The 26,169-nt window shown below is 45.6% G+C and overlaps 1 protein-coding gene across 9 annotated transcripts in view; it reads left to right on the plus strand.

Annotated features, from left to right (window-relative positions):
- LOC119650960 overlaps positions 1-26,169 on the plus strand; it is a 299,212-nt gene that overhangs the window by 103,364 nt on the left and 169,679 nt on the right. For all 9 annotated transcript variants that reach the window (XM_038054208.1, XM_038054207.1, XM_038054206.1 and 6 more), the window contains exons 3-4: positions 7,128-7,283; positions 15,116-19,161. In XM_038054208.1, the coding sequence (XP_037910136.1) occupies positions 7,128-7,283; positions 15,116-19,161 (4,202 nt within the window). The remainder of the gene's footprint in view (positions 1-7,127; positions 7,284-15,115; positions 19,162-26,169) is intronic.

The following is a 26,169-nucleotide window of genomic DNA, read 5'->3' on the forward strand; positions in this document are numbered from 1 at the left end:
TGAGGGAGGGGTTTATTGAGGGATTCAATATCCGCAAGGGATAGCTCGGTTCATGAAATGAATTTTCCAATGTGCCTAGCATACCTGTCCATCTTACTGAATTAAAGGCATTTCTGACATCAAACGTCGTGATAAACACTATTCGTCGAGAGCTGTGTGCCTCAGCTCGATGAACCGCATCCACGACCTCCATAATGGATTTCCCTGCTCTGCTCCTGAACTGCCTTTAGAAATAGGTCCCCGGCAACACGGATCGCTTCAGCGTGTTGTCTACTCCTAATGAGTTTTTGGAGCAGGAAAAATGCCTTCCATTAGGCAAGCGTTGAACGCGCAGCAAGTTTTGCCGTTAGCGGAACACCCATTTAAAAACTTCCTTCGGTATGCCATCAGGCGGCGGTCTGCACGGGGCACTGGCCCATAAGGGACCATGCCGCTAGGCTCGGCTTACCCTACAACTCGCATTGCCGAAGCTGTGGAGAAGGAAGGGGAACCCTCATGCACTTTCTCTGCGATTGCCCAGCTCTGGTTCGAGTCAGGCTGCGGACACTGGGCAAACCATTCTTTGGGGACCTCAGCGAGATTTCTAGCTGCAGGGTCGGCGAGCTGCTTTCCTTCGAGAATGCTACGGGCTGGCTCTGAAGATCCGAGCCGGCTGGACTCTGCTTCTCTGTTCCCATAACAACAGTCACGGTCTTAGGAGTTTGTGGCATCAAAACGGCGCACCAAAGCGCTAATTGGGCTCCTCGGAGCGGCCACTGATACCTACCTACCTACCCATGCCATCAGGACCTAGCCTCTTCTTATTTCCCATTATGAAACTTGCCTCTTCAAGCTTTTTCATGGTGAAAAGGGAGCAGTTGACGCCTTTCGCGTTGTTGACATCAACCAATACGGGACGTCTAGTGAATAATGCCCGTCCACCAGTACATATGGAGGGCTTGTTCCTGTGGCATGGAAGCTACATAGACTGCCGTTATCAGCTTCATCACTGAATTTACGACAGTGTCAGGTGCAACGCTACCACCTCCCGATGTGACTTCCAGCGTGACTCTGCCGATGGGCATCCCAAGAGCTTGGATGAATTTCCCGATGTTCACCCTCGCAACGTTCCATGCACAAAGGTAGCACCCGAGAAACCTTCGAGAACTTGCCACCCGTGCATCAACGCGGCTCCGAGATTCTAACGCAAAAGTTCCGTAAAGAATGCTTTCTTTGCAGCGTGAGCTTAGGAACGTTAACGTGTATCTGATGTTTAAAACTACGAGCCCGCCTCTCGCCACCATTCCCAGCGTCCGTTTCCCTCTAAGTGAGGCATGTCCTATTAAAGAGCCATAATAATAATAATCGTTGACGCAACAATCCAATTGAATCAGGACCTTGAAGTGTGTAATAGCAATTCATTAAGACCGTAGCGGGGCACTACAGGATTACAGTACCCTATATGAGGCAATGTGGCCAGCATTGCGTTCGCCCGAGATTATTACCCTAATTTGACTCAGGTACTCATCCACAGTTAAGTCGACTGGTATTCGACGTTAAATAATAGTACAAGTCCCACCACCACCAGTGAGATTTAAACCGCGAACTTCCCTACAACAACCTTGTGCTCTAATACTGAGCCATCCGGACACTATTCAAGAGTCTTAGCATTAAAGGCAACTCCGTGTCCAAAACGTCGTCGTCCAAAGCATCGTGCCCGCGTCGCAAATCGGACATCGTCTTATTGGGCATTAGGTAAATGCTCAAAAACGTTATCTCTAAATACCAAATCCCGTTAAAGCCATTCGCTTGGCCTATAGAAAGATGGCAGCGGCACCCGAGAAGACACCTCTGCAGTGAACTGCGCTAGGAACTCGTGAGCAGCTGCATGTTAATTTGTAGGATGCGGTTCATGCTAGTCTTAGCTAGCCCTTTCCAGTTCCGCCCTAAAGACTGCACACCGCTCGCCTCTCGCAGCGTGTGCAACGCCTTCACCACACCACGATCCTTGCAGAGGACGCAATTATCTTTTTCGTTGCCGTATTTATGTCACGCTGCCCTTCTGTCGGGTCCCTGGCAAGTTGCAGACGTGTGTCCATAGTTCAGACACCTATAACCCTTGGTGGGGGCTATCCGCACTCATGCCCTGTATATACAGCAAGTTACTGGCCTCACGCATTCACTGAAAAGATACCTATCCGGGCATTGGTTACCTCTGGGCTTTCACGCTTTATGGCCAACTCCACTTCGACCTTTTCTGTGAGTCAGTCAAAATTTCAAATTTCTAAAGAGCAGATAGGCTTATTCCTACCTGATCTCACTTGGTGACAGGTCCCGCGAAGGGCGACCAGGAAAATGCACCCAAGGTCCTGAGAAACAAGATGATCAAATGCGTGCCTGCATTTGATCATCATGTTGGTACCCGAACTGGAAAGATTGAGGAGCTCGCGAGGCCCTTTCGAAAAAGGCGCATTTGTATCTGCGCTCTGCAAGAAACCCGATGGTTTGGTGCCAAACGCGAACGCGGTAAAAATGTCAAATCGACTATATTTTCATAAGACGCCAACATTTTACCACGGTTACTGATTGCAAAACCGTTCCCTATGAGACCAGCGCACCTCAACATTAGCCGTCCTGCAAATTAAGCCACCGATAAAACAACGTGAGGAACGCCCTGGCCTGCCGCATATTAAATAGTGGCGATTTCGTGAGAAGAAAGAACGCGTTTACCAACCATTACGAATGTGGAAGAATCGTGGAACCAAATGAAAGACACGATCCACAAAGCGGCTTCTGCAACCCTCGAGGTCACCAAGCCAGGTAAGCGGTACATCAACTAAAATACTTGGGTTTGGAATGACGATGTTGAAATGAAGTTCTGCGCAAGTTCCTCCTCCTCGACGATAAAGCGCTGATCAATTGGCAAATCACCGGAGCGAACCATTGCAAAAATCTTTACGATAAACTGGATATTCGCGAAGGCGAGAGGGCTTTGTATGGACTTGCCAAAAGTCGAAACGAGCGCACACGGAACGGAACTTTGCTTACCAACCGTCGAGCCGCGACGGATAGATGGCGAGAATACTTCGAGCAGATTTTAACTGAAGAATTTGCTCATTTTCCACTTCTACAATCATTGTTGACATTTGGAGCAGTTTCACCTGTCAACGCAACTGGGTGCTCAGAGGTGGCGGTAAGGAAGACGGGGCGGAAACCCTGTCGGCCAGACCAAAACCAAGTGGCCGAGGAGAATCTCCATAGTAGTGGCACCGGGAGACGCTGTACTCACTTTGGTTTGCCGGCCGTGATGCAGTAGGCGAATGCTCCAAAGGCCTAATTAGGGCGATCAGACCCGAGCCTGCACGGGGACTCACCTGAAGTGGCAAATTGGTCACGAAACCTTACCAGGGGTTTACTGGTACCATGGGAACCGGAATAGTCCCTGCACTCTCATACTTCGGGTGAAATCCTGTTGTATGTGAGTACAGCTCGGTTGTTTGCGGTTGGCCCCCCTAGTGGGAGTTTCATGGTGGTTGTGGTTGTACTCAAGCGAGAAGAGACCTTCGGGCCTCGGGGTGGTGTTGCGTTTCAACACGGGTGCCGTACTCCTTAGTTCGGTAGAGATTTAGGTAAATCATGCATTCACCAGTATGAATGCTAAGCCATGCACTTGGTATAGACTGGTACCGTTGTTGCTTGTCTCAGCGGGGCTCCACGAGAGGTACCTACGTTAAACAATCATAGGGTTAACTGTCAAAGCAACTGGTGCTCAGAGGTGGCGGTGAGGAAGACGGGGCGGCAACCGGGGCGGCCGAGGAGAACCTCCATAGTGGTGGCACCGGGAGACGCTGTACTCACTTTGGTTTGCCGGCCGTGATCCAGTAGGCGAATGCTCCAAAGGCCTAATTAGGGCGATCAGACCCGAGTCTGCACGGGGACTCACCTGAAGTGGCAAATTGGTCACGAAATCTTACCAGGGGTATACTGGTACCATGGGAACCGGGATAGCCCCTGGACTCTCATACTTCGGGTGAACTCCTGTTGTATGTGAGTACAGCTCGGTTGAAGCGACAAGAGATCTTCGGGCTTCGGCGTGGTGTTGCGTTTCAACCTGGGTGCCGCTCTCCTTAGTTCGGTAGAAATTTAGGTAATTCTTGCATCCACCAGTATGAATGCTAAACCATGCACTTGGTATAGACTGGTACCGTTGTTGCTTGTCTCAGCGGGGCTCTGATTGTGGTCACAAAATCAATCCGTGTCTTAAGAGGACAATTAATTCTCCACGACAGGTACCTACGTAAAATACTCAAGGACTTAACTGTCAACGCAACTGAAGTCGAGGAAGCAACAAAACGAATGAAATCGGGGAAAGCCGCTGGACCTGACGATATCACATTTGAGCTCTGGAAAGCAAAGAGCCGGGATCCAACACTGTGGCTCAGTAAATTTCTTCAATCGGGTTATTCAGGAAGCTAGAACACCGTCTGACTGGCAAGAAGCTACCACAGTTCCAATATGGAAAAAGAAAAGTAGTCCAGCAGAATGTTCAAATTACCGTCCGATCCGGTTACTTTCCCATACCTTGAAGATTTTTGAACTCATTCTTGACAACGGTATTCGCGAAACCAATGAAAAAACCGTGAATCAAGCCGTGGAACTACTGACGCAATACACCCTGCCTGACTCATGAAGGAACATCGTGCAAAGCATTACGCTCTTTCCATTCCATTTCTGGAACTAGAGGAAGCGTTTGACCGTATCCCACAAGAACTCATCTGGTATGCTCTGTCCCACTTAGTGCTAGAAGAGCTCGTGCGCTGGGTTCAGTTGCTCCACCATGATCCGAAAAGTAAAGTTCGAAGTGTGGCGAAGTGTGCTATGAGATTGCTTCATGCATTAACGCAAGCTGGATCCCTTGTGATCGACGTATCAATGAACGTCTCAAATCTAAAATTTACCACAATGTCGTCCGTTCCGTCGCTCTGTATGGTTCTGAGTGTTGGCCAACTATAGAAGACAATGAACGGCGTTTTGCGGTAGTGGAGACGAAGATGTTGCATTGCACTGGTGGCGTGACACGTTTTGATAACATCCGAAATGAGGGTATCCGCGATCGATATGGGGTTGCACCGATCGTGGAAAAACTGCGAGAGAGGCGTCTTCGATGGTGTGGTCACGTTATTCGCGCCAACGAGAATTCATAGATTGGTCTGAACATCGAAGTTGACGGTAAACGGCCTAAAGACCGGCCGAAGCACGGGTGGCTTGATACGCTGGATGGAGATTTAATAGCCTCGAGATTGCATCCGGATCAGGCATTTGATAGAACGAAATGGCGAAACCAATTACGATCAGCCGACCCCACTTATGAACGGGACAAAGGCTGGAGAAAAAGAAGAAGAAGATAGGCTCGAAACTAGAAACAGGAGCTCTTTCTACCAGTGGCCCCTTGTCTGCTTCGCACAACGTACTCTTGCTAGTTGTCTCCAGGTCCCTTTCAATGAGGACTGCACCACCCTTTGTTTTCAGTATGGAAGACACTTCTGCTCTATTATCTTCGAGCTTCATGTTGTCGCCGATTTCACTGCGAACTCCCGCAAATGTTTTACCTTTCGTCGGTTTAATGATCTCCTCTTTTCTGTTAGTGATTTACTATTGGTAATTTCCTTGCCTTTGGACAGACGAGCCTCTAATGGCGTAGCGTGTTGTTTCCTTTCGTTGCCTTTCTTTGGGTCCTAAAAACTATTTCGATAAAGTCTCCTTTAGACAGGTCTTCTTCTTTCCGGTTTATCCCCAGTTCGTTTTGCAGCGGGCTGTCTACCATGCGTTTGGCAGTTACAGTGTTCTCAGCGGGAAGTGCGACTGCTCCTGTTTTCGCGCGCCATCCCCTGCTGTCCATGCCTGTAGAAGAAAATTCGGCATTTAATCCTTATTCCACTGTGGAAAAGCTTGGAATATGTGTATCTTCAAGGAAAGCCTCGGTCTCAGTTAAAAACGGCTAGATTACACCATTGCGAAAAGAATCTCCAGCCTGAAGCCCAATTGAAAATATCTGATGAAAAGTAATGGTGAAAAAAATGACGAACTTCCTGAAGAGACCCTAGAATAGTTGATATTTACAAAATACAGAGGTCTTTATGCTTCAATCTTGCGGGTTAGTGGCTACAAATGAAGGGAGGTTTATTGCTCTCTTCTTTCCATATTTATTGCATATAGTTTCGTCTGAATTTCTCCGTTAAATTTGTTAAAGCCAGTTATGTTAATTATTTTTTTCGCTTGTGTTTTGAAACCTAGGCTTGCGTTAAGAATTGTCATGATTTCTTATCAATTTTAAGTTAAATAGTTTCGCTGAATGGAATTTGTTGTGGTTTGAGGTCATTTTTGACTGACGCATTTGTGATGACTGGCAATTGTGTGGAAATCTTTTTAACCGGTTTCGAGAAAATTGCGCGTGTTGAACAAGATAAAGAACTAAGAAACGGACAACAAGACGAAGAATTAATCATTTTAAAGTTTGATTTTACTCCGACCACTGCGAGGAAATTTAGGGGAGAATTTCATGGGAGTAGCTATTCATATATCACTATAACTCACCGATATCTCCTACTAAAAATAATTTATCCAAATCAATCTTTTCTCTCCAAACATAAAACCATTTATCAATCTCCAGCAGAATGTTCCACTCCAAAGAATGAAAAAGGTCAAGAAATATCAAAACCACAGTTTCAAGGCTAAATGCGATTTCCAAAGATCTACATACTTTTCTTTGATGACTAAACTTGAATAATTAGTTTTAAAAACTCCCTGGAAATCCATGGCTCAAAGATCAACAGGCAATTTCTATAGTTCTGCTATAGTTTCCATTGGAAATTTTGAGACTGGCTACGTTGTAATTATAAAAGTATCTTTTAGTTTGTTCCAGCGAATCTTGAAAAGTAAATAAAAAAATATAAATATTTAGAAAAGCTCAATGTGTTTTGTTGAAACAAATCGGTTTTCCAATGGAAGATCTTTATTCAAAAGCTTTCCAAAACTTATCAAACAACCGCAGATACAATAAAAATCTTGAACTCAAACCGAAAGATATTTACAAACAACCTAAAAATATGCAATACTAAACATACTTTCTTCAATCTTTAATCTTTCAGATGCAACTTTTCTTTCATCTTCACGGCAAATGTTGGAAACCATCGTGGAAGAGACATCCGACGATGAAGAGATCCATCAGAGCTGGTCGCAGTTCGAAAACGTTTGGAGCGAAGAATCCGATACTGGTTCAGTAATACGAATTGAATTGCATAACGGTGAGTAGCGATTAGATGTAGCTAATTTCTTTTCGCAGATATTTAACTTAATAGGAAGAGGCCTAGCAGAAGCATTGAGTGTATGAATATTTATGGCTCAACTGGTCTGGTTGAATGCATTAAAAAAGATGTTTATGTTTGGGGCTGGTTAGGCTGGTAATTTGTTACAATTTTGGGTAATTGTTATGGGTGCAAGTGCAGTGAACTTGAACCATTATGCATATGGAGGGGGTTGTAACAAATCAAGCCTTGGGTCTTCTTCCTATCAATTCTTAACTTTTTTACTCATTGAAGTCTCCACTTATTTCAATTAAGATGCAGGGGCTTCGCATAAATCTAAAATGTAATTGTGTTTCATTTTTGAATGAAAAATGGTTTGTTTTGAGTTTTTCGGTGATTTTTCATGAAATAAAGAGTAAACTCAACACCACACAGAAGTGATGAAGTACAATTAATAAAGTTTATGAATTGGTTAGTAAGTGAAAGCAGGCTACTCGTATAGCTGACCAGTGGAACCCACTTTCTCAACACTTCGTGCGTAATAATGGAAACTGCATCCAATGGAAATTCCATTCAAATCTGATAAAAATGATAATAATGAGCCTTAGAAGCATACATAATAAGCATTCCGAATTTGGCAGGTACTGAATCGGCTCAAAAAACCAACTAATGGGGCTAAATTATCTACTTCAGAACCAACGCTAAAGACCGTTTACTGATACCGATTGCTTCAAGCAACAAATTGTTAAATATCGGCAATCTCACGTATTATCCGTTTGAAGTTGCAACTCTCCAAGTGGTAAAGAGTCATAGGTTTCGAATCCACCCGCAAATTCGAACACTCAAATCGGGGCCGAGGCCGGATTTTCAAGGCCTCATCCAGATTCATTCTCCCTCACTGAGAAATCTGTGAAAAACATGCTCTACACGTCAATGGAAAGCCTGCACCCAGTCTCTACGACAAGGTAAAGCGGAGAGGAGAGAACAGCAGCTCTCTTAATAAGAAGGACTAGAAAGCGAACTATGACCGGCCTGTCGAATACAATACAGAAAGCAGAAGGAAATTTCAGAGGGAAAAGAGAAGGGACTTCTGGCTAAATTTGGCTTGTCTTTCGCCTGTTAGATTAGCCAGATTAACCTGCATCATGCAAAAGCCTGTTCCGCTATACTGACATTAAGGCTGGTAAAATTGCAGGACTGCCCTTATATATTTCTGATACAAACAAACTCTGCGGTATTGGATCAGTAAATTCAGCCAAGAGCCGGCTTTCTAATGTTAAAATTGTTGGAGGCAACCACGCTGAGACAATTTTGTTCCCAAAGCCTACTTGCGGCCATCTTACAATACCAGGTTAATGACAAAAATCGTTCAGGAATGTAGAAGCCGATTGAACTCTATACCTAGATTCTATACGGTGAAAGTACTCTGGTACTCTGGTCACTGTTGTGAAAACTTTATAGTAAGGAACTCCCCAGTTGATGGTGTCATGCAGGTCCTGGATGCTGTTCGAGCGGAGGTACACCGCCGCCCGGCTCGATGGGGTGTGCTCTTCGTAACGTTTGCCATCAGAAATGCCCTTAATTCCGTAAGATGGAATTACATCCTAGGCACACTCGACAATACTTACATCGTACCGACCTATCTCTTATGGATATTAAGGGATTATCTGAGGAATCGCTTCCTGCTCTGTGAGACATCCCGGTTTTGCACCGAGGTCCACCAATTCGATATCCCTAAAAGCTGTCTGGCGTCCTGACCTACGCCATCGCTCCATCTTAGGCAGGGTCTGCCTCTTCTTTTTCTACCATAGATATTGCCCTTATAGACTTTCCGGGTGGGATCATCCTCATCCAAACGGATTAAGTGACCCGCCCACCGTAACCTATTGAGCCGGATTTTATCCATAACCGGACGGTCATGGTATCGCTCATAGATTTCGTCATTGTGTAGGCTACGGAATAGTCCTTCCTCATGTAGGGGGCCAAAAATTCTTCGGAGGATTTTTCTCGCGAACGCGGCCAAGAGTTCGCAATTTTTCTTGCTAAGAACCCAAGTTTCCGAGGAATACATGAGGACTGGCAAGATCATAGTCTTGTACAGTAAGAGCTTTGACCCTATGGTGAGACGTTTCGGAACAGTGTTTGTAAGCTGAAATAGGCTCTATTGGCTGACAACAAACGTGTGCGGATTTCATCATTTCATCATCCTACGATAGTCTGCTTAAACTCGACATGCCAGAACAGCCGCGCCTGGTCGGTTATGTAGATGATGTCGCGACGCTTGTCCACTGGACCCACTGTCGAACAGATGCAAAGTAGACTTGACATATTTCTGCGACGCGTAAGCGAATGGTTTCAACAGTGTTCTGGGAAAAACGTAACTAAAAAGAGAATTGCGGCCATGCATCCCCTACCGATCGATAATCGAGTCAAAATCAACGAAAAAGTACCCGGGGCTGACGCGTGACTCAAAGATGAGCTTTTCGAGCGAATCAAAGCAGTAGCGGACAGGTCTGCAGCTGGAGTTTCATCCTTAAGTCGGCTAATGGCAAATATTTGGGATCCTATGTCTAGCAGGTGACGTCTTCTGATGTGTTCAACGCAGTCTGTTCTGCTCTATTCCGCAAAGGTATGGAATGACACTAAAGGCAAGGAGGTATATCATAAGCGTCTTGCACAATTCAGAGACGGGGAGCTTTCGGAGTGGCATCTGCCTACCGCATTGTCTCTAAACCGGCCGTGATAATGATGCGGAAGTGATCCCCGTTGCTCTTGTTGCTAATTAGCGTAAAGTCATATACAAGCGCAGGGGAGAAGAGCCAAGAGGAACGGCAACGTCCACTCGATAAGTGGCAATTGTCTTTCGAAAATGAGACTAGAGGCAGATGGATTGCGCGGCTCATTAGCAACTTAGGCTCGTGCTGAATCGGAAGCATGGTGACATTGACTATTTCCTTACCCATCTCCTAGGTGGGAATGAAGGTTTTTAGTCTTACCTGCATAAGATTGGAGAAGCACGATCTCCTGATTGTGTGTTTTGCAATGGAGTTGTGGACACCCTTTTTCTTGTGGAAGGTGTAATGGGATTTGTCAGCCAGATAACATTGTCTAGGAGATGATGAGAAGTGTTGACAGGTGGAGCCGTGTTGCGCATTACGTTCAGGTTCTTGTTGCAAAGAAGATCAAGCTCAACCGATGGGGAAGCCAGATGCCACGGGGTTCCTTGAAATAACAGTTCGCTTCCAAATCTCCCCTCCCTTTGATGGAAAAAATTCCTTGATCTGAAGTCCTCGCAAAGCGTGAGAGCTCGGGGACTAGTCCGAAGTGGTGTGACAGACGACTCTGAGCTAGTCCTCTAAACAGGGGGAGTAGAGTTGCGGGAGCCCAGCACTTTGTGCGGAAATGCAGTCACTTACCCTACACAAAGAATACTATGCTGAAGGGAAAAATTGAATATCGAATGGAAGAGGGTTTCATTTTTTCCATGCCCAGACCGAAACCCGCAAATAGAGTGTCATTATCATTGGTTAATGCTGGTAGCAAAAACTAGGACCGCGCTTCCTGACAGAAACAAAAAGAACATGTTATAGAGTTCATCCTGTCGAAAACATTAAGACTTGCAAAACGTATTGTGAGCATCGTGACTGGTGCTAATTCACTACCTGGACGTATGTGTTGAATAAGGATTCTCCAAGATGATACGTATCTATCCAGTAGTGAAGAAGCGTGGTCTATGGAATAATTTCTATGTGAGTGGCCCGCCTATGGAAGCATCAGACATCAGATTTTTGATGCTAATCTGCTCCATTTGCAGCGGGTAGCATCACATTTGCTGACGTGAATCCTGCGGGGGGATCGAATAAAATAGACTTTGCCTCTCCCCACCTGATATGCACAATCACAGTCCGAGCACTCCTTAACTCGTTAGACAAATTTTGGATGATCGTGAAACGCTCCTACCTAAGTAACTTCACATATGAGCATAATAATTTGGCGCAACGGTAACGACGAAACCCATCAACTAAGTATTTAGTTATAATGGAGTACATTTACACGAAGTTGTTTTGGACAAAACTGCCCCCATGGGCACCAAACTTGATGTCGCTCCACGCATTAACAATTAATCCGCCTTCGCTGCTGTGTCATGATCCGTTCAAGCCTACCAGGTCCTCCGGGCAGGGCAAAGATAACAAAAAGAAATAAAATCGGTAGGAACTGCTGAAGGAATTAGGGCAGAAAACAGCTTGTTATCTATCACCAAACCTTCAAGATGTTCCTCGATGCTTCCAAACATGCTTTTAACTAATGTCCTCGCAACAGCAAGAAGTACGTAAATACTCTTGCAGTTGCCTTACTCCTTGGGAATCTTAATGATTATCGCCCTCTTCTACTCATTAGAAACGACCCCTACAGAAACAGAGGAAAAAATGTCTCTCTAGTTTATCCAGATCGATGGTGGAGCCAGGACTCCTCATATCGTAAACAAAAAAATTAGATGAGTCTTATTGTCGAATACTACTAACAAAGCTCCACCTAGACGCCTGGGTGTTACATGCCCATTTAGACTATAGTGACTCATCCCTCTTTTCTCAAATGGGCTTTACAAACACCTTTGGCGGAGTTGAAAAGATAGCAAACGGCTACTAAAATTTTCCAATTGGAGCACTTCGTTGCTTGACAGAGACAGATAAAGTCAGTGTAACACTTTATTTGAGAATATAAGGCACCGTCGGAAGAATTTCCTTTGCCTTACGACGAAACTGTAAGTTATTTTTGAATTTCAAACATGGCTACTCGCCCGAAGCAAGTGGTCCGCGCCACAAAATGTACGGTCTTTTATCAAATAGAAATCTTTGGACTCCAAGACCTTTCCCAAAGAGGGGAAGAAGAAGGGGATGATCGCACCCGTTTTCAGTGTGACAATTGGAGGGGTGTCTGCGTGCTCCATGTCGTCGTAAAAATAATAGGTAAAATAATCCTGGAACGCATCAACATCTCGAAAGGTTCATCAACAGACAGCGGGCAGGTTTCCGCTTCGGATTCTTCTATATTGACCACAGTGCGCAGAGTTTAGCTTTTCACTTCACCTGCTCTCCGTCGATTTCGAGAAAGCTTTAGACAACGATCTCGCTCCCCCTGCTCGATCTGGATGAAGGCAGTTTGTACGTCTCGGGTGGTTCTTCCCATGATGTCGATATCGTCAGCATATGCCAGTAGTTGGGTGGACTTAAAGAGGATCGTTCCTCTTGCAATTACCTCAGCATCACGGATCACTTTCTCCAGGGTCAGGTTAAAGAGGACGCATGATAGAGCATCCCCTTGCCGTAGACCGTCGTTGATGTCGAATGGTCTTGAGAGTGATCCTACTGCTTTTATCTGGCCTTGCACATTGGTCAAGGCCAGCCTAGTCAGTCTTATCAATTTCGTCGGGATACCGAATTCTCTCATGGCCGTGTACAGTTTTACCCTGGCTATGCTATCATAGGCGGCTTTAAAGTCGAAGAAAAGATGGTGCAACTGGTGTCTATATTCCAACAGTTTTTCCATTCCTTGCCCAACAGAGAAAATCTGATCTGTTGCTGATTTACCTGGAGTGATGGTATGGGTCAATGATGTTCTGGGCGTATGGGGCTATCCGACCTAGCAAGATAGTGGAGAATATCTTATAGATGGTACTCAGCAACGTAATACCTCTATAATTACTGCACTGTGTGATATCTCCCTTTTTATGTATGAAACAGATAATGCCTCGTTGCCAATCGTCAGGCATTGATTCGCTGTCTCATACCTTGAGCACAAGTTGATGAACCACTTGGTGTAATTGGTCGCCCCCATATTTAACTAATTCGACTGTAATGATGAATTGCACGGACTGTTTCTTCGATACTTGGTCGTGGCAGCATTTGTTCGTCGTCTTCAGTTAGCGGGACCTCAAACTCGCCGATGTTCTGGTTGTTCAGTAGTTAATCAAAGTACTCAACCCATCGCTCCAATATGCCCATTCTGTCGGAAATCAGATGTCCCTCTTTATCTCGGCAGGATGAACATCGAGGTGTATAAGGCTTCATCCTGCTGACTTGTTGATAAGACTTCCGCACTTGGTGCGGTTGCTCCCTGTACTTTTCGAGTTCACAGACCTGTTGGTGCTCCCAGGCTTTCTTCTTCCGTTTGTGATATCGCTTCTCCACTCGCCGGAGTTCGTAATAAGTCTCCACACGTGCCCGCGTCCTTTGAGAATGCAACATTTCCAACGTTCCGGTGGTAGCTTACATTCATCGTCAAACCAGCCGTTCCAACCCTTTTTGCGGCTGGGGCCAAATATGTTTATGGCCATATTCATGATAACGTTCTTCAAGTGATTGTGAAGATCATTTGTTGATGCCTCATCTCCAGGATCTCTGTTGACTGCGGTTATTGAGGCATCCCTCTTATAGGTGTCGCGGAGGGCTGTGTTGTGGATGACTTCAGTGCTAACTCTCACCTGATTGTCAGAGGGGATTCTGGGTGGTGTTGTTATTCGACCTCGGAGCACTATGCCAACGAGATAGTTATCCGAGTCTATATTGGCCCCCCTATATGTTCTGACATTCAACAAGGCTGAGAGGTGGCGGCGTTCGATCAACACGTGGTCAATTTGGTTGAAAGTGATCCCGTCTGGAGAGGCCCATGTATATTTGTGGACCGCTTTCCGCGCAAACCAGGTACTTCAAACAACCATTTCGGGTGACACTGCTAATTGAATAATCCAAGAGTCTGTTATCATTGGTATCCCTATGTAGTCAACGTATCGCTTGAATACGGGTTCCTTTCCTACTTGACTGTTAAAATCCCCAAGTATGATTTTGATATCACATCTGGGGCAGGCTTCGAGGGTTTGTTCTACTGTCTCGTAGAAGGTATCCTTTTGCGACCTTGCAGTCTCCTCTGTAGAAGCGTGTGCGTTAATGAGGCTTATATTTCTAAACTTGCTCGGAAGCGCAGAGTGCATAGTCGTTCGCTTATGTTTTCAAAGCCGATAACAGCAGGTTTCATTTTTTGGCTGACTAAGAAACCTACTCCGAGCACATGGTTTATTGGATGGTCACTATAATATATGATGTAGCGACTCTTCTCCAGGAAACCAGTCCCTATCCAACGCATCTCCTGTAACGCTGTTACATCAGCCCTATATTGGGACAAGGTATCGGCTAGCTGCTCAGCAGCTTCATCTCTGTGCAGGGAGCGCACGTTCCATGAGAAAATACGCAAATCGTTATTCCTTTGTCGATGCCAGGTTCGTCGTTGTGTAATCCGTCCAGTCCGAGGCTCCTGTTGTGGCTTCTCTTTAGGGTTGTCAGCCCTACCTGGAGGAACAGTTGATACAATTTGTCCCGTTTTTAGGCGCAGGAGACTCGCCCTCATCTTTCTCCGTCTGCAACTTTTCGTTAAGAAAGAGCTCCCAGCGGTCACCTTATGGAGGTGGAGATAGGGTTTGGTAGTAGAGCTGTTGGTTTTATGCTCCATCGTGGGTACGAATCCACGTTTCACCCTGGGACCTATACTACCCTTGGCCACCAAATATTATCCTAAGGTATTTGATAGCCGCAAAAAGTGCCTAATTTTTGGCTGGTCTTCACTGAAAGCTTCAAAGCTCTGTTGGGGATGCTTGGTTGCTTGGTTCACTTCATCCAGTACCTAAAGAAAATTTGCAATTTTTGCAAATATACACAGGCAGAGCAAGGTCTACCGAGTTCAGCTAGTCTGTTATATATAATATGTGAAATGTCTAGATTTAAGTAACACATCGCAAGTAAATTTATTGTGTCAATTACCAAAAACTTCTTCCTTTCCAGATCAAGATTCAATATCCGAACGAGATTTCGCCTGCCCACCGAAGCGACCACGTCACGATGATCTTCTCGTGGTTGATGAACTTTCCATTACGTCCAATAGTATACGAAAATTTCCCCGAAACGAAAACCTACTAATACCCGAAATAACCACCGATAGTCCTGGCTATCGGGGAAGCAAACGATTCGACGAACTCTATTCCGATTCCGATACTTTGTCGTACAACTCCCTGAGTCGCTCCTCGTCTCTAATTCAATTTGAATCGTTGGAACGGCAACTGCAGGGGGGCGATCTTGCTGTGACTGCAGCATCAGCGATGGGTCAATCCTCCCCGTCCTTGGCAACCTATGATAATAGTGGCGACATGAGAGCGGAGGAAGGGTGCATAAGAAGATACGAAAGTTCCGATGGAAGACTGCATCAGACTTACTTTGATCTTGCCAAAATTGAATTTAACAACGATTTGATCTTTAGAGCGAAGAGCGATTCAGAGTCCAGCGACAACAGCATCCTCTCGCATGAGGAGCGGGTGCTGAAGACAAAGACTGATGGGACGAGCAACGAGGCCTGCGTGGAAGCTGAACGGGCGAAGGGCGGCCGATCTGCGAACGACCAAAGGGCATGCTACAAGGGGAAGAATTCCGCTGAGAATTTGAGCGAAGACAGCGGATACTGCGAATATATCTCGGCGCTGAGGATCAAGTCCAAAAGTATTCCGAACTTCCTCAGGTCCAACGAGAAATTCTGTGAGGAAGACGAATTCTTTGAGAATCACAAAAGTCTCGAGATGATCTACGACAATTCCAGGGGCGGGAATGCCAGGCACGAGGACATGGATGCCGCAGACGGGACCGAAATAGCTGCAAAACATGAAAATAATGTGGATCTCGGCTGGTATAATGGCGACGTTAAAAATAAAATGTATCGAGAGAACATTTCGTGCTCGTCACCGCGATCGTCGCCTTCACCGTCTCCTTCACGATCCACGGCGTCGTCGCCGTCTTCGACCACTTCCTCCTCGTTGTTTCAGCGTGTCTCGAGCAGTCTGCCCAACGTGCGTCTGCAGTTCAACCACGACAATTCTGACGCGAGATGCCAGCCCTTCTATCACGACCGCGATCACGCAGTTTACGGATTCAGTGAAAGTGATAACGACGAGCGCATTGATAAGACGGAGTTGCGGGCGGTCGCAAGTGTTCCAAATAATTTGTACTTGAACGAGACGGGGTGCGAGGCTGGCAGTTCAGAGCGCGGTAATAATGATCGTGAGTCGTGCGTCCAATTGCAGGAAGACGAAGACAACGATTTCATATGGAATCTAAGATCGCCGAAATTCGTTCGCTCTCAAAATAGATCGTCGGGCGGTAAAAAGTATCTTACATCGAAAAAACTATCTGCAGTAGCAGCAGCCAGCGCGGTAGGGGGAGTGGGTGCTGCCCAGAATTATCTGAACGCAAGCTACAATAACCTGACGCTACTAGATTATTCCGGCCATAGGAGCAGCTTTAATATGTCCGATTACAGCGGAAATTCGAAAAGGAGTTCAAGGGAATTCGATTTGGGCAAAGGGAACTTTCTGCTCGACGAGATATCGTCGCATTTCGATAAGAATTTGTCTATTTTGAGTGGAAGGGAGAGGGACAGTGATCTTATCAGTGAGTTCTTGAAGGGGGACATGGGTGGTAGTCGCGAGCATGGAGGCCAGAAGGAAGGTCCTGAAATGCGCAGGAAGAGTGAGGAGAATTTGTCGTCGGTTGTGTTTAGGAAGCTGAACACTGAAGTCGAACCGCTTCAGCGGAGAAGCCTTGAAACGTTCGATGTAAGTCCTACCAATTTGAAAACTGCCTACGCGGAAAGCTTGGAGAGCTGCGACTTCGACTGCGCTGATAACCGTTCCAAGCTTGAACATTCCACCCCTATTAAACGCGGTCTTGTCGCCAGCACCCCTAACCTGAACACGTTCAAAAATGCTGGTAACACGGGGGATATCGAAGATCAAATCCTCACCACCTCCAGTGCCCATAACTCCTTGGCGGCTATTCCGGGCGAAAGCAAACGCCTAGGGATCCTGATTTCAGGACCAGCCGGGTCGCGGAATTCTCTAGGCAAGGGGGTGAGCTTCTGCCCGTTTGTATCTGAGATCAGTTTCCGGGAACAATCGTCTGAAGAGGCTCCAGATGAGCCCGACTCCCTCGAGGACTGCTATGCAACGAACCCCGTCCAATCTGCAGCGTTGTCAGCTGATCGCGATACGGTTGATCGCCCAGCCTCCGAGCAGATGGACCACGAGCACAGCCGCGTTGTCAGCGATCAGACCGCGGCTAATTCAAGCGATCGCGTGGGCGTACAGCAAACAGGCGCACAAGTACTCGCGGTAAATAGCGAAATTATCAACAAAAGGCCCTCGAGCGGCGACGGATCCGAGCAGCAGAGGTTCAGCCACAATCGCTCCGCAGCCACAATCAGTAATGAGTCGATCGTTGAGGAGTGCGGTCTGGTGAGTGCAGACAGTTGTGATAGTGGCGGTGATGGTGGCTTCCACGACGGCGACGAAGAGTGCGATATCAACTACGATATTCCGATAACAGTGGAGATGTTCGCTAGTGATCAGATGAGTAGCCAAGTGAATGTGCCAAGCTCGAATCTTGAAAATGATAACGCTCGTGACCGGAGCCCGAATAGTGTGAGTGAATTAGTGGCGAAAATTAATAACAATAATAACAGCGGTGGCGGCGGTAACAATAATTGCGGCATTGGGGCCAGCATCAGTACTAACGGTAACGGCAATCAGTATCATCATCATCAGCAGCAGCAGCAGCCAGTTGAGCAATACTCGGAGCAGAGCAATTACAGAAGCAACCAAAAAATGCCGAATTACGAGGTGAACACCGTCAGTGGGGGAAACGGGAACGGGAACACAAAGCCAGCGCCAACAACCGGAACTGACTTATTAAGCGCGAAATTCAAACCCAAACCGGATGAGAAGCGACACAAAAATGGTTTTCTATCGCGTTTCGCTGGCGGATTCCGTTTCTCGCTGCGCCGCAAGAAAAAATCCGCAGCAGGTGATAAGAATACCAATGAGCAGCCACTGAACTACTCGCAGCAGCAGCAACAACAAAAACAAGGTCAGGTAGCGTCTGCGAATTCGGCAAACAAAAACCTCAAATCCTCATCCGCACCCAAGAACACCCCCGACTATGTTTACATACCCTTGAGAGACCCGAGCCCTAATCGGCAAATCACCTCGACCGAGAAAACACCACCTGCTGATGACGATGTCTTCGATTCACCCTGCAACAGTGACCATTCAGCCGAAACGGCCGATGCAACCCCCGAACGGCATCTACCCTTCGGTGCCGGAACTAACAACATTGATAAGAACCACGTGTTGCTTGTGGGCAAACCACCCCTTCCCAAGCAGCCACCACGTGTAGTTGGGGTTTGCGAAAAGGTGCGCGCAGGTCCGACGGCCCTCTCGCCCGCTCAACAATACCAGGCCACCCTCAATATGTACACAAACGGCGGAGTAAATAGCTGCCCCGGAGGGAACGGAAGGCATGCGCAGGTATTCCGCTCGAAATCTCAGCCCCGAGAAATCGATGAGAGATTCCTAGACAGCGAACGCAACTTCTACTATAATAATCGTAATCAGTTAATCGCGACTATGAACGGTAACGGTTGCTCTCATGTCCCTTACGTGTCGGAAATCACGGATAGTGATGGTCATCCGGTGGAAAACGTTGGTGGCAAGAAGACGGGCAAGGCACAAACCCTCCCGATGGATGCTGCATCTTCGGGTAAAATTGGTTTGATCGAAACGAATCTGGATACGCAAGAGACGGTTATCACGGGCAAAACCCGGAGCCTGATGGAATTAGGACCGCAACATCGCGGTCATCCCGACCGTCATTTACATCATCATCATGCACTTCATAACAGTCATCATCACGGCAATGGTTCGAACGTAATCGATGGGGGTGCAACGAAGCGTCCTCATAAGAGTATGGAGTTCCTGTTGGATAAGGAGAATCAAAAGAATGTGCTGGTGAGTAGTAGTTTGCAAGGGATGTGTGTAGAGCAGATAACATTTTACAGGAAGTGTCTAATGAGGGAGGTAGTCGCGAATGCAAAACAACAAAGGGGTGCGGAAAGGGTAATTTTTATGGAGTTCTTCCTTATTCGACTTTTATTGCTGTAACGCCTCTTCCTTGAATTTAAATCAGGAAAATTTCGCGATGGCTAAATGCAGACTGAACTCCGGTGGTGCAGGGAATAAGCGAAAATAGTCTTTCGAAACGTTTAACTTTTTTATCGTCCTTGCATGGGTACCAGTACATTTTGTTCAGGTCTTTCTTAAATAATGCAGTAGCGGTCACGTTTGGGTTGTAAAAACTACTGTGAAGGCTTCTAATTTATCTTGTTTAAGGGGGTGGACCCTGCTTTCTAGGAAATTCATTGGAATGATAGTAAGAATGCTGGAGGGTAGTGCAAATACTGGTTTGTTTGCAGAAGGTGAAGGTGAATTTGTTTCCATAGGACACTGCGGAATTGGCAAAAACTTTCTTACCGGAATGGGAATTATCTTCAAACTGTTGGAATCTATTTTTAGTTTATTTAGTTGGTGGTCGTCGAAGTTTAATCAGATATTATTGAGGTTGATTCCGAAAATAGAAATTTGCGGCATTCAGAACCAGATCCTCTTTTATTGCTTAAATATTCCATGATTCAGTGAGTTGCATGTTATTCCTTAGGGAAGTGGTTGACTGGACTCAGTACATAACGAACAATATGCATATTGAATTGATTACAAACTTCTATGATAGTGGCTTTGGTTATTAAGATTTTCCAGTACAACCTTGCTCCTTTTCTTTAGACCCCCTTTGATAAGTCCCCCATTAACTTATTTGTGATAGGGAAGGGTGACTAGACAGCTTTCGGGTCACTTTATGGTATCACCGGTAAATGCCTTTCCACGAGGCTTGCTAGCTGAGATTCGCAGTCGAAGCAACTGAAGCACGAATCCAATACGGAGCCATTAATCTCATTACGTATAATTTCAGACATCAAAGGGTCTGTAGCTAGTATTGGACCCATTTTTCGTTTTGCGACAAAAGACATTCATCCAGACACGCTAGTGTGAGTTTTCTGCCCCCTAAATCTATGAGCCATACTCCCCATGGAACCGTTATCATCACTATCATATAGTTACGGACAGATCTAGTTCGTTTCCATTTTCAGGATTTCCGAACGCTAATTCCTGGTCTCCTCCCTTTCTCTCAGCTTATGTTGGACGAACCCTTCATCCACGAATCTCGACCAGTGATAGAATACGTATTGGGATAGAAAGGCGAGGTATCCAATTGAAACGAGTCTAGGTATTCACAGTATACTCCATGATAATAATAATAATCGTTGACGCAACAATCCAATTGGAGCGGGGCCTATAAATTTCTTAGAGTACTTCACTCAAGACCGCAACGGTACACTACAGGATTACAGTACCCTCTAGGAGGCAATGTGGTTTGCATTGTACTCGCGCGAGATTATTACCCTGATTTGACTCAGGTACTCATTCACAGCTGAGTCGTCTGGTATCATCATCATCATCAACGGCGCAACAACCGGTATTCGGTCTAGGCCTGCCTTAATAAGGTACCCCAGACATCCCGGTTTTACGCCGAGGCCCACCAATTCGATATCCCTAAAAACTGTCAGGCGTCTTGGCCTACGCCATCGCCCCAGTTTCGAGGAATTCCTATTAAAAGTTCATCTTGTGGTCATAGAGCCTTTCCCGAAGTCCCTTGCAATTCAGACAAATGCGGTAGATATCGTAATCATTTGTAGAATTAGCTGCTATAATGGTTGTGCTACTAAGGCCCTGCTGTTAAGGAATATCGACAGGAGTTCACTTCCAAAAGTAGACGGTAGTGTAGCTTCGAACACCTGCATCGTCAGTCTTCTTAAGATATAAAAACATCTAGTCATACAGTTTAGAAGAACGTATATACCATATTTATACATCAAGAGATAATTACCCTTTTTCGCCATCTGTGGACATGTTAAACGAGAGATTTGACCTTGATAAGGGAAGGATCTATACCTGAGGTGGTCCAGCATTGATACACAAGATGATTAGGGGAAAATGTGCCAAATTCAGCATTTGCCGACCTATTCTTAGGGAAGGAACAGGAAGGAATACCCTCTGCATGAAACTGAAGGGTGATCAAACCCATATCAACATCTACGAAACTCAATCGGCAGATAAGGACATTGGATTCTTTCTTAAACTACCACCATGGATGCTGAGCTCAGTAGCCTAGATCAGAGACTTGAGACGAGCATGTCATAGTAGGATCCTCTCCAGCCAAGATATACCTCAGCAATTGGCGGCAAGGTAGAATGGGAATCATTGGCTCGGGTCGTATTCCACTTTTTTGGAGGTATCGTCCTTGTTGATCGTAGGTTCATACCTTCCTAAGCAAGTTCGCTGCGCTGATGGTCGCAGCTTTATGTACCAAAATTCGTTGCAACCGAATTTACAAAATAACTAAAGACGGCTCTATTTTGGCCCGGATGATCTTAATTGCTTTGGCGAAGGCGTCCCTACGCACCGTGCTCAAGAGATCCCCTCGGTTATACGACGTGGATACAATTCTAGAATTTCTCTATTCGAGCGTTCTACGAAACATTGTGTTGTGGTTTAAAGTTTCACAAGCTGGTTGTGTTGGAGTTCATGGATATCGTTTACGCTGAAGAGTGCCTTTAGAACCTAGCCCAACAACACCCTCTTTTGCTTTTTTACGGCCAGGATGTTTGAAACTTCGTCTATCCTCCTTACGATGTCCTTATATTTGGAGATGTTTCAGTAATGCTTTGCAATGAGTTGTCGACAGGGTTTTCGTTGTTTCTCTACACATCCTCTCGTAATTTCTTCCTCAGTCATATTCTAGCGATCCTTGATTATTGTTTGGATTAGAATATCAACCTCTATAGTTTCCTCGTACAATTCTTGATTTCTCCAGCTCCTCCACGTAGAACCCAACCTGCGGTTTCCATACGCTGTAGTTATCTGTCATTGTGTTCTACTAAAGGATAGCATTATTATAAGCAGTCCGTGTCCAAATATATGGGGCAATCCTCGGTTTATTCAGATGCTTGCGCCGCAATTCAGATTGATTGTCGCAACATATTTTCCGAGTTCCGAGTTCGGGACCGGGGTCAATGCAAGTCGCTTTTGTTTGGCGCGTATCGTTTTAGGAGGCACATCTTACTTGGTAAGCAACACACGGATCTAGTTCACTTTCATTGTCGGTATTTCTAATCGCTCCTTCGTGGTCTCCTCCCTTTCTCTCAGCTGATGTTGGATGGACATCAGCACAAGTTCACGGCGCCCACATACTCCTACAAAGATCCGTGATACTAGACTGTAATTGCTCTGACTTCGTCCATTCCTAGGGTAGACATTGTAGCGCGGCAATGGATACTTACTTTTCTCTGACCAGCAACAACTGGCCTGATTTTACACTGGCGTTTTCCTCGTTCTATTTGGTTTGGACCTGCGGATAATGTATATATTTTTGAGACTACCTTCTCCTAGCTATCGGCTTTCGGAAGTGCATTAGTCGTCCGTTGAATTCAAAAGTGAGCTGGAGTCAAGGCTTCAATATCCTTTGGATTATTGTAAAGCGGGACAAGCAGCCTCGAGTTTAATCAAGACTCAATTTGGAAGAATAATGTAGTAAACTCCTAAAAAGCTGGAACGACCTTCGTCTTGCTTGCTGATTTTACGGCTGCTTCCCAAATGCCGCCAAAATGCTGTAAACCGATCATTCCAAGTAACGCCTGTTAGCGCCGCGATTTTTCACGATGTGGCCGTTATTGCCTCCTGTATTTCTTTATCTGTTTGGTTTGGTTGACAAAGTTGGACCCATGATCGCTATATATCTGTGTGCACAGGTCTCTTCTAACAATAAAATGTTTGAACGCTGCTAAAATCCTTCGGTCGATTGGTCACTCACATGCATGCGAAGACCCACAACTACCCCCTCAAGGGGATCGTTAATTGTTGTTTCGATATAGTCCAAGCCGGAGTGCAAGAAAAGTCCACTTAGAGAAATTCGAACAGCAGGCAAATCATCTATTAACTGTTAATTCTGTCAGTTATGGTACTTTAGAAAATGAGACATCTGTGTAATTGGTTGCGTATCACCTTCTAGACGTTGAGGAACCTATACCACATCCTCAAACAATTCCGGATCGTGGATTGCCGCCATGCAACGTATTTGGATGCGCTCCCCATATAATTAGTTGAGTAACATGATGCTCCCTTAGTAAAAGGATTGGATGGTTGGTAAACGTAAGACCCTGAGTCGAGCCCGTTCGTATTTGGCCACAGTTATTAACCCATGTATCCTTGTATCAGGTCTCTAAGTGAAGGCTTTTTCAGTTCTCTTTTTCTATCCTATAAATTTAACCATAATTGTTACCCTATCATTTTACATTTACATTCTAAGAGAAGGGGAGTGGGATTCCTGAGAGTATTCCTCTGTTTCTGTTCTGTGGTAAGCCTAGTGATAGTAGACGCGAATAAGGTGTTTGTAACGACTACTGCAGGGCGCACTCTCTTGACCTGGGAGCGGGTTTCTGACAGACTGCAAGCTTCCGGTCCAGGTTAAGGAGCGTCACAATTGTACGATACTGTGCACCAACGAAGACTTCCGATGTAATGGAAAAGAATGCTTTCTACGAGCAATCATACGCAGTTTAAGGAGCTTCCTAAAGGTGATATTGTGATCGTGATGAGTGCTCTGAATGTCAAGGTGGGATCTGATAACACCTTGCTTGGAAAGGTGATGAGGAAGTACCGTGTTGATGACCGTAATGATAATCGTACTAGATTTATAGATTCTGCAGTTTCTATCGCCTTGGTATTGGTGACACATTGTTTGAGCACAGAGCCTGCCAGATGGTAAATTGTGTTTCAACTGACCGCTACCGCACGAGCAATCAGATCGACCACTTCGCGGTCAGTAGTAAATTTAGGCCTTGTCTCGTGGATGTGCGTGTCATGAGATTCGTTCGTTTGTATGTTGCGTCCGCCTCTTCTCGCCGGGTCGAAGAGCTACGACCCTCCAAGTTCATTATCAACCGTTTGTATGATCCAGCTGTTGCTCGACACTCGGAGTGCTATCTCGCTAATCGAATGGCAGATGTATTGAGTAATCTGAAAATATCGATGATCATTGTGCCGCCATCAAAAACGCGTGTTACGTATTGGCGTGTGTCCTGTGAAGAACGGTCGACTGCTCGTCCACGACAATGAGAAACTGAAGAGATGAAAAGAACATTTCACCATGGTTCTTAACCGTATCACATCCGGTGAGATTCTTCCTCTTGTGGATAAAATGGCTAATCACCGTAACATACGGATACGGACAGTCCCTTTAAGTCGAAGGGAGATCATTTCAGCCATCAATGCATTCAAATGGAGTAAAGCTGTTGTGTTTGGCGGTCTTCTCGCAGAGTTATTTATCGCTGCACCTGCAGCTAGTGCAGATCTGCTATTTCCAATCATTTCTCAAAGAGTGGAAGAACTGGATGTTTGTTAAAAAGGGCACCCATTTTGAGTATAACAATTGGAGGGGTATCATCTTGCCGTCACAAAAATAATATTCAAAATAATTCTGGAATGCATCAAAAAACATCTCGAAAACTTGATCGACAAAGAGCAGGCTGATTCCCGCTCCGTATCCTATTGCATTGACCACATCAACGTCCTGCAGATTATCTTGGAACAGTGAGCGGATTTTAGATCTCCCGCAATTGATCTCCTCTTCATCGATTTCGAGAAAACTTTCAACAGCTTTTCTTCATTCCGAAGAAATTAAAGCTACTATCAGAGCGACATATGATGGCACCAAATATCACGTGCTGCACTGAGGGAAAATTTCGGAAGATTTTGAAGTCAAAAACGACGTCTGTCAAGGTTGCATACTCTCACCGACACTGTTTCTTTTTAATATGGGTGACGTTCTTCATGCTACCTTGTCCGGACGACATGGAGGCGGCCAAAGGACTCTTTCCTCAAAATGCCTCGACTACGCTGATGACATTCGTTTGTCCAAACACCGGGTCATGGACCTAAACCAAACGGCTCTGAATTTGAAGAGAGAATGAAGTAGAGATGGACTGAATATGAACAACAACAGAACCAAGGCATCGAACCGGATGCTGCCCATCGCATTAATAGCACTAGATCCAGTTTCGCTGCCTTGTCTTAAATATGGAAATGCGTTTATCTTAAGATAAAGATCAAGTTATGACTGTTTTGCGCTAGTGTTATTTCTGCGTTGTTATATAGGAGTGGTACATGGAAAGTGAATCCCACTGTTACTCAAAAACTTCACACCTTCGTCAACACCTGTCCCCGTCGTATCATCGGAGTACGCTGGTCTGACACAATCGCAAACAAAGAACTTGTTCGGCGCACAGGTCTGGCAATCGTACACCCTATGATCGCAAGGCGGACGTAGCAGTGGATAGGTCACACATTAAGGAGGGACGGCAATTGCATTGCTGTCTACGCCATGCAGTGGAATCTTCTCTTCCAAGATGGCCGACGAGTAGGCTGAACTTGGGGCACTTGGTGCAAAACAGTAGAAAAAAAAGTGCGACTTTCTAAGGAAATCGTGAGGGGAAGCTGAAGCGCATTTCAGGTAACCGTGAGCGATTACACGCAGGTGTGGTTGATGTACTATACCCCGCCAAGGGGTAAATGGCAACCCTATATAACCAATCCCATAGAGACAAAATCCGAGCCTGGAGTGAAAATAAACATGGAGAAACTGGGTCCGGGGTGAAAATTATATGGTCTAAGCTAATTATTATGCGGGCCGCATATTATCCTTTTCTCGTTAAAATTTCTACTTCAGGACCCAGAGAACACTCCGGACCCAGGGGGATTTCCATTTCCACCCCCCTCAGGTTAGGTCTGTATATAACAAATGGAGGATGCTCTTTGATGATTTCTGGAAGTATCCTCGCAGATAAAAAA

This window comes from Hermetia illucens, chromosome 3, assembly GCF_905115235.1.
Source record: "Hermetia illucens chromosome 3, iHerIll2.2.curated.20191125, whole genome shotgun sequence".
Classification (NCBI taxonomy): Eukaryota; Metazoa; Arthropoda; class Insecta; order Diptera; family Stratiomyidae; genus Hermetia; species Hermetia illucens.